General features: G+C 32.8%; 1 protein-coding gene across 1 annotated transcript; it reads left to right on the forward strand.

The window, feature by feature from the left end:
- The first annotated feature begins 7,387 nt into the window (after window positions 1–7,387).
- Window positions 7,388–9,051, forward strand: LOC18096966 (AT-hook motif nuclear-localized protein 23). The gene has a single exon (XM_006385587.3). It carries the CDS (start codon window positions 7,803–7,805, stop codon window positions 8,697–8,699), a length of 897 nt encoding a protein of 298 aa, XP_006385649.1. The 5' UTR covers window positions 7,388–7,802; the 3' UTR covers window positions 8,700–9,051.
- The last annotated feature ends 4,677 nt before the right edge of the window (window positions 9,052–13,728 follow it).

The raw sequence follows: 13,728 nt of genomic DNA on the forward strand, positions 1-13,728 counted from the left end.
AAAGTGACCAAACAATGGTGCATGGGATGATTGGTCCTCTACCACAACAAACAATTTATTATCATTTAAAAAAAAAAAAATAAAGATGATGCGTTGTTCACTCCTTTTAAAAAAATCAGTTAGGCACGTGGACTTGAGATTTATTGGATTCCTAGCTAAGCAAGCGAGCTTGGGCTCTTGGCTTAACTTTTGATTAATTTTTTATTTAAATTTTAATTAATCACCTCTCTTTTATTTTTAAAATTTTTTTATTCATATATTTTTAAATTAGTAATTACTCTTCTTAATTTCATTTTTAACTTCATAGTGCTTTAAGGAGATTTTTTTTATAATGATTCAAAGAGATTATTGTAATTCATTGTTAAATATTTTTTATTTTATATTTTAATAAATAAATTCTATGTACATAACATATTTATAAAAATAAAAATCATTTGTTCTTGACAACTAAAATTAACCTCTAAGATAAAATAAATAAAAATATATAAAATTAAAAAGATAATAAGAGTTAAATATTTACAGACACATATCTATCTTTTATTTTTAAAAAACTAGAAATATACAATTGTAAGAAGTAAAAATAGAAAGAAGTATATATGTTAGTTTGTCCTCTACGCACCATCTTCGCTTTTTGGCTTTGACAAATTCTTGGCAATGCTTTATTTTGTTTAAAAAATCAATCTTTTTTTTTTACCATTATTTAATTTCCATTAGAAGATTATAATAGTATATGTGTCTTTTAAAAAAAAAATGAAGAAAAGATAGAGAATGAGACACACTTAAAATATTGTGTATAAACCCTTGAGACTGCGTTGAGGTTACGTGGATCCAAGTATTGGATTTGACGTTTGTTATTCGTCTTTTTAAAATACTTGTTTCTTTTGCAATTAGAAGAACACCGTCTTGTTCCTTCTTCGTATGTCCTTTTGATGGACGACATGACAATTGTAAGAAACACGAAATCTCTACCGCCCCATCTTCACTCTCCACGAGCCTCTGTGTTTCAAAATAACACAGGATAAAAAAAAAGATTTTGAAAAATAATATATATATATATATATATATATATATATATATATATATATATATCATAATAGTTAGAAATCGCTATTTAAAAAATTAAAAGAGTTTATACAGAAGGAAGAATAGTTGGTGTTAGTTTTTTTCAACGGGTTTTATGTAATTGTGTTATTTTTCAAAATATTTTTCTAGTTAGTTTTTTAAATTTTTTATAAATTATGCTACTTTTCAAAAGAATCCCACAAGCCTTCTAAGTATTTTAAACTGTAATAATTACTTTTTCTTATAAAATTAATTTTTGATTAAGGTGGTGTTTGTTTTAAAATAAAAATGCATGACACTTTAAAAAAACCTATTCTAATTTTTAATAAGAAAAAATATCTTGTAAAGTGCTTTGATTTTAAAAATATATATTTTAAACTAAGAAAACAGCATTAGTTAAAAGCAAATGTTTTGTGACTTTTTTTATGAGAATCAATAATGCATTGAAAGCAAAGCAGCCATGTAGATGAACATAAGGTTTATGCATGCCAAGTGGTTTACTACCATATTATTTTCTCCATAGATGTGGGAAAAATGGACATACTTTAAAGTACATATGAGAACACCGACTGAACTAATAAAAACATATTGCACTAATATCCATGGCCTAAATTTTGAGCTACAATCAAGCCATTGGTTGAGTCGGATTCAAAGAACCAGTCCACTTAATCTACATAGGAAGATGATGAGCTAAGCTCCAAAGGTTTCTGGCAACACCTGTAGGATACGAGAAGATACATAGAAACCAACCCGTGATGTCTCTCAAAACACCTCCAATCCCTGATTTAACAACTGTTGATAATTGACTATTGTGCTTTTAGCATTCATGTTAGTTAAAAGGGGTAATCTATTTTGATCAAAAGCTGATAAATATAAATGTTAAGTATTTGGTTTTTTTTTTTTGTAGTTGTAATTTGATAAAAATAAGTTTAGAAAAATTACTTTTAGTTATGATTGGTTTGATTAAAATATACATTTAGTTAAAATTGTTATTGAAATTGTTATTTAATCAAAATCATGTCAATAAATGTTCAGTTAAAATTAATCTTGTTAATAAAATTACCCAAAAAAAAACACCAATTAATTTCTTATATATTTTGCATTGCATTATTCATAAATTGAAAAAACAACAATCATAAAAAAATATTATTTTTATTATATCATCAAACTTGTTATAATATCATCATGAATATAATTCATACATGAAGGGCTCTAATTTCCACATGTTTGTGAATGGAAATAACATATTAGAATATCAAAAAAATGTATTTTAGTAGTTTTTCTAGGATGTAGTAATTAATACTATTAATTGAACAATTGCCTGTCAGTTTAGTTTTATCCTTTTGAAGCTCTTTAACAATTTGTTATCGTAAATTGGTTTATAATTCACAATTTTACATTTTGGTTAATTAACTATTTTATAAATTAATGGCATTTAATTGACCCTACCGGTAAAAAAAAGCTAACTATACCATTAAGGAAAACGATTTAATAATAATGAATAAAAAGCAATATAGAATACTTTAACCATTGAAGGGAAAAAAACCTCAAATTACACGGCGACAAACATGATAGATACGGTCTCCCTCATCGCAATTGAACCAGTCAAGCAAGCTGGCCGCAGGCAGGGGAGGTAGGAGCCTAGGAGGGTCGTTGAGGTTGCGAGGAGAGGACAAAAGTGGGGGACCTACGAGCCGCAGCAAAGTCTCCCTTTCGCCATCTCCCCCCTCTTGTTTTTGTGTATATTTTTCTTTTTAAAACAAAGCTATTTGGCTGTTTCTCAACTGACCCACACCTGGTCAACTTTTTGCGTTAACCATAGTTAATTAGCTTCACCGTCAAATTCTAAACCTCCATGACCAGCCAACCCTACCCACACACTCTCCTCCATCTAGGGTTCATCTGCTCAAATGTTCAAATCAGCAGATCACACGCAAAGTAACTTGTATGTCATCCGAGCATTCTTCTCATCTCGCGTGAAACACACGATCCAATTATCGTGCTTTCTCGCTGAACATATATACATATACCATCCTCCTTTTAAAAAAACTATTAAAGTATTTTATTTTTCCTGTTTAGTTTTTATATTATACAGAGTGGGTGCAGTAGTAATTCATTATAATTACAACAAAAACTAAAACAGAACTCACTTTACTCTGACACTATTTGGTTTCTTACATATATGATATATCAATGTGGATTAAAGTTGTGCCAATTTTTTTTAATTTAATGATAAAACTTTTTTTTTATGATTACATCTTTTTTTTGTCCAAATTAATGACCAATTACATAAAATTTGTTATATAATGCCAAATTAAAAAACAAATAGCCAAAGTATAAAACACGGAACCAAGTGGCTTTTTAAAAATTGGAGTGAAAAGTTCTCTTCGGTCCACCTAATTTTCTCTGAATTCCTTTCCAATCCCTTTAATTTTTGCAATTTTAGTTTTGATGCAAAACTTTATTTTTTTAATTTTTCAATTTTTTGTTCAAGAAAAGAGAGAAAATAATTGAAAAATGACAAAAGAGAGAAAAAGTAAATGGTTAGCCACTTTTCGACCACGAGGAAGGTAGTTCTTCGTGTCAATGAGTTTTATTCAACGAGAGAAGTTCCATTAAGGGGGTTTTAGCTCTTCATCTTGCTAGAAGAAGTAATTTTTTTATTTTGATTTTGTAATTTTAGACATATTTTAGGGCGTTCTGAATTGATTTATTGGTTTATGAATGTATTATTGATGTTTATTATGTGTTTTTACTTGAAATTAGGTTTAAAATAGATTTTTTTTCTTTGAAAAACCCTAGCTTGATTTCCCAGCCACCTTTCTAGTTGTCAGAATCTTAGTAAGTAGATGACATGTTGTTTGAAGTGTTTTCATTTGCGAAAAAAAAAACCTTAAAAATGGAAAAAAAGGCCTAAGCACTTGTGCCTAGTTTGACAAGCCCATACACCTGGTCTTATATTTTTAATGGGCCATGCGCTTTGTATCCTATATCAATAAAAAAGAGTAAGGTTGCAAACCTATCGTAGGAAATAGGGTTCCATACTCTCTATGGAGTAATCATGTTAAACTGTTACTTTATTGTTTATCACCATGTGATTATCTTGTAATATGAACTATGAAAATGGACGCTCATATTGTTAACTACATGTGCCTATTTTGTAAAGAAGGATCTGGATAATATTCACAATGGAGAATAAGGTGGCATCTGATATATCATTTTTTATCACGAGAATTCATGTATGTATATAAAGGATAATAGTGGTGGCTTTTCATGAAGTGATTTTTACAAAAAGGTATATAAACTTTGTCAAAGTTTTGGGTTGAAAAGTATGGGTTTGGGCTTTATTTTTTTTTCCTCTTCTCGTTCTTTTCTCTCTTTCCATTTAGATTCGTTTGAGTTGTTCGATTGAGTTGTATAGGCCTGCTATGTTTCCCTCTTATTTCCTCCTCTTTTTCTCTCATTCTCACTTCTTCAACCTTAGATGTGTTAGCATAAGCTTGGTTAGGTATGCCTTTTCTCATCTTTTTTCTTATTTGACCTTGGTTGGGATATTATAAGTTTGGTCAAGCCCACCTTGTTTCCTTCTTCTCTCTTTCTCTTTTCTTTAACATCGGATGCACTAGAATATGCTTGGTTAGACATGCATGTTCTCCTTTTTTTCTTCTTCTTTAACGATTGAGATATTATGGGTCTAGTTAGGCTTACCCTGTTTCCTTTTCCTTTCATTCTCTTCTCATATCATTCTTTTTTATTTGGCCTCGGTTGGGCTAGCATGGGCTCGACTGGGCTTGCCTTTTATCTTTTTCTTCCATAATTTCCTTCTCTCTTTCTTTTTCCTTTCTCTTCTCTAGCCTTAGTTGGGCTGAACCTTATTTTGTCCTTTTTCACTTCCTTCATCTCTCTCTCTCTCTATTTTTTTTTTACATTGATTAAACAAGCATGGGTTTAATTAGGTCTATCTTTTTTTCCTCATTCTTTTGTTCTTCCCACATCTTTTTATCTTCTTTTCTCATTCCACTTCTTGGGTTTGGTTGGGATTTATTGGCCCTGTTGAGCTTTCCTCATTAGAATTCCTCACCAAATTTGTACCAGTATAACAAAAGTGAGTATCTAGAGACTTACATATGATAACAACCATGTGAAAAAGTCAAGTAGTAAAAATTATCCTAATCTAGAACCATTTCATTGAAAATCCAAGCATTTTTGGTTAGCTACACTATCCACAAAGCTATTTTTATTTTTTTAGACCGAATAAAGAAATCCTATTCTTGATATGACTCATCAATGGTGTTCGAAGTTAAGCAAATATGAATAGTAATTATCTATATCTAAATAGAGAAAATAAGGTTGAAAACATCGTGAACAACAATCAACTAGGTTTGAAAATTCCTAATCGAGCAAGAAAGCTAGAGAACAATTGATTAGATGATCAGAAGTCATGATTGATACAAAAAAGTGATTGATCATTGGAGTTTAAATTCACATGACTGATCAGAGGGGTCAATCCTACTTAGAATGGGAGTCCTTGATGGGTTAATTTGACTAAGTTGTTTAGATTAGTTAGGATTGATGTGAGTATTAGTAAAGGAAAATTTTAGTTTGTATTAGGATTTAAAATGACTTCTTGTTTGATATAGATTACTTGTTTAGATGGAATTCAATCACTATATCAATATAAATAAGAAATTTAGTACATGAAAAATTTGGCCAACTCCAAGTATGTAAATTTACTCAATTAATTCTTTCAAAATATCTTCTTTCAATATTTACAACCTTCATTTATCTCATTGCTTTCAATTCTTTGTTTCTTTTTACCTATTCATCTTCTTGAGTGGTGCAGCTTAGGACATATACATATTATCTTAAGGTTTAAAGTATTAAAACACTCACATTTCATTTGATTTTACGAGGCTGTAATTGCCTCTGCTCATAATTTAGTTCATGGATAACGTTTTTCTTATTGGAAGAAAATAAATGAAGAACTAGTAGCTTAATTGATCTAGAAATACTTGATTGATTAATACAACCAAACCATCTTATAATATAGAAGAAGATGCTTTGTTGATTCTTGAATGAAGTAGGACATATAACAATTGACGTGGATCATTCATGAACCAAATAGACAAGTCTAAGTGCAAGAAGAATTCTAGATTCATCAAATGATATTTGAGAAGAAAAAAATAGAATATTTAATTTAATTATTGAATCAAGTTTAAATTTTATAAGCATGTTCTATAGATCCAGTTCCTCATGAAATTAGCTTAGAAGATGTCCAAAATAGACTTAAAAGATGTTGTTTAAGATTATTTTTTCTAGTTTTTTTTTTAATCTTTTTCTTAATTAGGTTTCAAAATTTTATTTTGTTTAAATTTCACTAACCATGTCAGTTTTAGCAACTATTTAACCAATTCATATATTACTTTCAAAATAGATTATTGTTCTTGTTGTTGTTGATTTTAAACATTTATCACATCAGAGTCTTCTATAGTTTAATGGTAATTTTATAACTTATGATCAAAACCTACCTTTCTATCTTTCATATAACAAGCCACCGAGTCATCCACACCTCAACATGACGGAAGATAAAATGATTTAATTCCTTTGACTTCCCTTTCTCAAACTTAAACTTTTTAATCCCTTTGAAACCATATGGCTACACTAGAGATCAAGACTGCCGGCCGGCGAAATGTGGATTGCCTACCAATAAATAATCCATTAAACGAAATGACTTATTGGCTCATATCCGAACCAAGGAACAAAGGACAGAGATCAGGTAGGCCTCTGTTTGAAGTAACAAGTTCGATGAAGAAGGAAAATGGATAAATCATTCTGGACTTGAGAAAACTCTCTGTCAATCTTAATTACCTGTGGACTTTCATCTAAACCGTGCGTACTTATGCCAAACCACTAGATACTCCATCAAGTCACATGTGATTAAGAACCGACCAAAACCCCTTCAACCTCTGCTTCCTTATGTTACATTTTCTATATTTGTGTTAAAATAGCAATCATTTTTTAAGATATATGATGTTAGAAAAATCAGTTAAAGCTAAACACCTTAATATTTGGAGGAAAAGAACGTGAACAGTTATAATTGTAAAAGAAAGGTGTTCTGTTGGTCTTTTTCCATATTTCATAATAGTTGGGAGAATTGCTTTTATATTTGTTAGCACATAACAAATATATAGTCGAGAGGCTAACCAAAAAAATTACATAATCATTCCATCCTCAGGAACGCTATTGCGTTTAATCCACCCTTTTGAAGGAGAGTGAGACTTGCATCCACCTTCTTGTACACATTTCTCAAAAATTAGAAGAAACATAAGAAACTCGTCCACAAACCATTATTCTATGCATATATTTAAACTTTAGGGTGTGAGAGAAATGACTGCGTTTCAAGTCTTTGTCCCCTCTCCTTCCTCCTCCTTCCCTTCCCTTTTCCCTTTCTCTGCACTTCATCCCTCCCTCTCTCTCTCTCTCTCTCTCTCTCTCTCTCTCTCTGTCCTTGTTTATCTTGTTTTTTTCTCTCCAAAATATACATGTAACCTCTCTCTATATATTCATATATTTTTCTTCGAGTCCCGGTGTTCCCCTTTCCCTTTCTATTTTCTTTATAATTTCACTCTCCTGTTTCCTGTTTCAACATTAAACAAAACCCAAAACAGTTTTTAATCATCTAAAATATTTATTTTTCTAAAAAAATCATTTCCTGTTTTTTGTTTCCTTTTGATGTTGGCATGGCTGGTTTAGATTTAGGCACTACTTCTCGCTACGTTCACCAGCTTCACCACAGACCTGACCTTCAGCTCCAGCACCAGCCTGATCCTGAAGACGAGGATCCCAATAGGGCTGGAGACGGTCTTGGAAGTGTTGGTCGCTTTTCTACTGACCACAACCCCGACGATGGCCTGCATCAAGGCCTTGACCTGGTTGCTACTGCGGCCAACTCCGGGCCAGGAGACATCATGGCCCGTAGGCCTCGAGGCCGTCCACCTGGTTCCAAAAATAAAGAGAAGCCTCCGATTATCATCACTCGCGAGAGTGCAAACACACTGCGTGCCCACATTCTTGAAGTAGGAAGTGGATGCGATGTATTCGAGTGCGTGGGTAACTACGCGCGTAGACGGCAGCGTGGGATTTGCATACTGAGCGGAGCAGGAACAGTAACAAATGTTAGCATCAGGCAACCAGCTGCAGCAGGATCTATAGTGACTCTCCATGGCAGATTTGAGATCTTATCTCTGTCTGGATCTTTCTTGCCGCCTCCGGCCCCTCCAGGCGCGACGAGCCTCACAATCTTCCTTGCTGGGGGACAAGGCCAGGTGGTGGGAGGAAGCGTGGTGGGAGAGCTTACCGCAGCAGGCCCAGTTATAGTGATTGCAGCATCGTTCACAAACGTGGCATATGAGAGGCTGCCTTTGGATGAGGATGACCAATTGCTGATGCAGAGTGGTGGAGGGGGTGGAGGTGGTGCTGGTGGTGGGATTGGGGTTGGGAATAATGGTCCTTTTAATGAAGCGGGAGCGGCTTCCGGGGGGCTTCCGTTCTTTAATTTGCCGCTTAATATGCCATCTAACGTGCAGTTGCCAGTGAATGGATGGGCAGGTAACTCAGGAGGTAGGGCTCCGTTTTGAGAGAAATAATCGAATAGGTTGCTGGTGATTTTGTGATGTGTTGTATTATGGAAGCCAATTGTGGCTTTGCTGGATTGGAGCAGCGTTCTTTGGTTGGCTTTGTTGGGCTTGTTGAATAATAAAAGGTCAGCAAAATTCATGGATTATCTATCCTCAAGATCATGATCATGTTACTTCTTCTCCATCTCCTTCTTGATCTTACGGTGATGTTTTAATTTAGGGTATAACTTCTTGTTTTCCCAGTCATCTATTCTCCTTTTCTTTTTATTTTTTAGATTCTGATGGTTCCTTGAAAATAGCCTCCTTGTTCATTGTGAAACTATCTTCTACTTTATGAGAAATGGTTTGATGATGTCTTGACTATCTTAATTGAAAACTGCAACTTACTTAATTTCAGTGATGCTGATACATCAACTAGGGTTTCTTTTGGTTTCTCTCTCTTTATTTAAACTTCCTCTTGGATCTCAACCAGGTTCTTTTTGTTGGTGATATGGTAACATATACAATATGGGGTATTTTTTTTATTTTTTCTTAACCACTTTGAGGTAAATCTTGTGGGATTTGGTAACATGGGATTGTGTCTTTTGCATTGTTTTTCGGAGGGAATAAATATGGTAGTAAGGAACCGAGGTTTTCAATAAAAACATGGATTCCTTTCATTGGATGTACTTTTTTTTGTTAACCACCAAGAGTTGTATTAATTTTCTAGCCGACTTTCTTGAGCTAGTTAGATCTCCTGGGAATGAACTATACAACTAGTTTTCTGTAATAAATATAACTTTCCTGTCTTCAAAACCTCTGGCATAAAGAATGAAATGACAGAAAAACCAAGACCTTGTTCATTAGCATGTTGCTAGTACTAAAAGCACTCCCCTTTAAGATATACATAAGTTTCCAGGCAACAACAGGGATTAGTAATTTATTAATTATTATTAATCATACTTTATATGTTCTTCTGCCAACAAGGGTTTTTATTTTTTTAAGATAAAGTAATTCATTATAGCTCTTCTTTACAGACAATTTTAGAAATCCGATTGGGAAGTAGGATTATTGCTTTTAAAAATTGAAGGTTCTGCATTGTTTTTATCCCCTCACACTTGGTAAACATACAAAGAGCTAGCAAATAATCAAAAGAAGATTTGCCTTTGGTAATGAAATCAATTATGGTCATCATATGATTCATATCCATGAACTCAGTGTCTGTAAGGAAGAACTTTAGTTTTCTTGCCCTAAAAATTAAAACCGTTCGAACTCGAGATTATTATTATTTGCGCTGCATGAATATGTTCAAATATTTAGCAGCTCCTTACCCTCCTCCTGCTCCCTTTATATCTACATTGAGTAATTAACAGGTTACTTCATCCTCCATTTTACTTCTAAACTAGTTGCAAATCCTGAATATATGCGCTGTGATGTTTGTCATTTCCGAATATTTTGTTCTGGGTTTTTTTTTATAGAGAAGTTTTTTTATTTTTGTTATGGATAATGCAAAACAATTGATTTGCTATTGGTTAACTTTAAATCAGCAATAAAGAGAAAAATATGACCATTGTTCTAGTAATCGATCGCATGAAATTTAAATGGAAAATTAATTCCAATTAACTTGATAAAAAATTGAGTCTCAAGTGTATGTGTGTGCAAAGTTCAGCAAAAATGTTCTAGTGTAATTCCAAGAAATACTGAAGCCCAACATATCTAGTTTATCATATAAAAGAAAGAAAAAGGAGCAGAAACAATTTGATTCACAAGGAAAAAAAAACTAGCAATCATAAGAACTTACTAAACAGCCATTCTACCAAATTATGAGGGATCTAGATATGAAATTTGGATGGTGGAGAATAGATATCCACATCGTCTACCTCATAAAAGTTGTAGATTGAATGGTTTCTTGGATGTCAAGAATGGTTTCTTTAGCTCACATGTTCATGTACAAAATATGCTCAGAATAACAATATCGTTAGGTTTTCCAGAATTAAAGCTGATACACCTGTGTATTTTATGGTTTATTGGATGTTCGTGGAAGCTTGCAAGCCCGATTCGGCAGTACTGTCAACAAAGCCAGAAATGGCTATACTGGTGAAATAGAATGTTACCTTATTTGATCACGGACCCAACCGCCAAGGAAAGTAGTTTAGGCCATATAGGAATAGAAATCTATGGATTTCCTTATATTCCTTTTCCATCAGCTATCAGCTAGCAAAGAAGGATTTAGTTCATCTCGGATTACACTCAGAAGCCCTTCCCGTCATGTAGATGGAACTTTAACAGCAGTTAGGTCTAGAGGAAAAATTATGAGCATTACGTTCATGCATAGCTTTTATATTAAAGTTAGCACAATTAATAATCAATCCAGGTATTAATTACACAACCTTGACTATTGTTTGAAATTAAAACCATTTATATTGAAAATAATATTGCTAATACTTAAAGCAGTGAACCAGATACCTACTAAAGCCAAGCAAATACCTGCTGCTACAGGTCAAGCAGATACCTGCTACAGGCCAAGCAGCTGAGAAGAAATATAAAGAATGAGAGTTGTTAGAACTAGCAGATCAATCAAACCAAAATAACCATCGACTCCGATATCATTGAGGATTCAGATTGTTGTATTCGCAATCCCTTCTTTTGAAAAAGGTGAAAGAGCTCATAGCCCGTGGTTTTCGTTGAAGGCAGCTAGTGTAGTTCGACAAAGCAGAGGCCCTGAAAGGATAGACAAATACTCTGGAGTTCACTCTTCTAGAAAACGCTCTAAGAATTGTGGTCTAGATCCAAGGTCGATTCTCGTTCTTGCTTTCAACCATATCTATTAGTGCTTTTTGTACCTTGTATGAATGAGACTGCCCCTTTCCGGGGTTCCTTAATGGAGCAGAGTCATTAGGACTCTTGTCCTAAAAAAATTATAGATAATTAATCAAAATTGGTATTGGTGTGATTCAAAAGATAATGAGAAACCCATCTTGGTTCACTGCTTTATATATGAAAAAGGTAGAAGCGAATTTTCTATATATATATATATATATATATATATATATATATATAAACTGTGATAAAAAAAAAAAGAGCTTCAGTTTGGACGTTACTTGAATAAAACTATCATTTGTCCCCAGTTATGATGGATTTGGCTATGAAATTAACATAAAAGAAAAAATATATATATCGTTGTGAAAAAAATTCTAAAATGAATGGCTCGTTGGTTGCTAAGAATTGTATATTTAAGTTCACAAAATTAACAATAGAATCATATAATATAAACCAAAAAATGATTTTAAGTTTATTCTAGAGGGAAAGTGAATCCCATATTGTCTAGTTTACTATATAAAAAATCACAAATAAACCTAATAATTAAAAAAACTCCAGCCTACTTTGTTTGGATGTTACCTAAACCATGCATGCTACAATTTCTCTCTCAAATCATGAAGGATCTAGCTAAGAAATTTAATTAGACATACACACCTATCTTGCATAAAAGTTTCAGATTCGGTGGATTCTTTGGTTACAAGAATTTGTTTTTTAAGCTCTTCCACCGAATAATTAATTATAAACGGAATATTGAAGTTAAAAAAATAGATAAATTAATCGGTAATAACTCAAAGTAATTTTATATTTCATAGAATTTTTAGCTTAAGAGGAAGAGAGTCATGAAAAAAGAAATATCCACTTGCATTAGAAAAAAATAAACACAAAGGATAAGATTTTGAAGACAACAACAATAGTTTTGTTATTAAGGTAATATTGATCAGACCTATCCTAAAAGAGGGCAGTACCAATTTATCTATTTTTTTAGTTAATAATTATTATCTATTTTTTCCTTGCCTGGATACCTCACGTACGTCACATAATATAAAACCATAACACGAAGTCATAAGAGAAAGCAGCATATCATAACCTAGCTAACCCAAAGCCAAAATCTTCATTTTCTTATATAGTCCAATATTATAGCATATAATACATAGCGGGGACCCATTTCCTACTGCATCACCCAAAACCTTAAGTTCTTGGGTTGAATAATCACCAAAGCCTCACCAGGTCAAGGCCTTGATTCTCCATTTCAAATCTTTGAGCTTAAGTTCCATGGCGGATGAGGAAAGTGCTTGCCATATCCAATAAAATCCACATTGAACATTGATGAAACGAATTCTCGTAGTGCTTATTTATGGGCATTTGATTCATTGAAGTACTTTAGTTTAGAATATTTCACCTCATGTTAGATTTTACGAAGCAATGATGATGGTGAGGTAAGGATGAATTTTAAATATACAAAAGATTATATTATATGACTTGTTTATGTGTACAAGGACTTGTATAATACTTGAAAAGCTGGTGGGATATTTAATAATTCAGCGTTGTAAACCACCATTTTCTGCTGTTCGGCACATGGTAGGAGTTTATTAGGGTGCTTTGATGCTTGCTTCTATCTTTTTTCCAAAACACTTGCTCCTCTCCTATCTATTATATAATAGATGATAGATTTATACATCATATTATCATGGTTCTTAATTCATGACGCAATTATCTGTATTTGGTTGGGATTTCTCGCTGCTACTTAATTTGTCCAAATTCATGCCTTTGGAATCTTGACAATCTAAAAGCAGCCTCAACTCAGAGTTACATCATCAGAGGTGGCATGAAAGAGTAATGTGGATTTCTTCCACTCAAAGAACTTGCAAGAACTAAAAGGTACGGCTTGATTTGAAGCTTGGAGAACTTGCAAGGTGAGTCTCAAAAGAGGATGATGTATATCATAGGTTGTAAAATATAAGAAACAACACACGAAGAAGAAGCCTAACTAATTATTACTACATGTTTAAGGTTGTGGCCATAATTGATAAGACTTCAAGCATTGGCCACTCATTATGGGAGAATGAGCCTACTTTTCTTCCCAGTTACAGCAGTGAACTTACTAGGTTTTTCTATTTTATTTATTACTTTTATTGCTGTAGATGATCATGGTAGTGAAAATTAAAAGCAATATACATGGCAAAAGATTATTCGAGGATTTAAAAGGTTGTTAGAAAATTAATGAAGCTCT

Source organism: Populus trichocarpa, chromosome 3 (genome assembly GCF_000002775.5).
Source record: "Populus trichocarpa isolate Nisqually-1 chromosome 3, P.trichocarpa_v4.1, whole genome shotgun sequence".
Lineage (NCBI taxonomy): Eukaryota > Viridiplantae > Streptophyta > Magnoliopsida > Malpighiales > Salicaceae > Populus > Populus trichocarpa.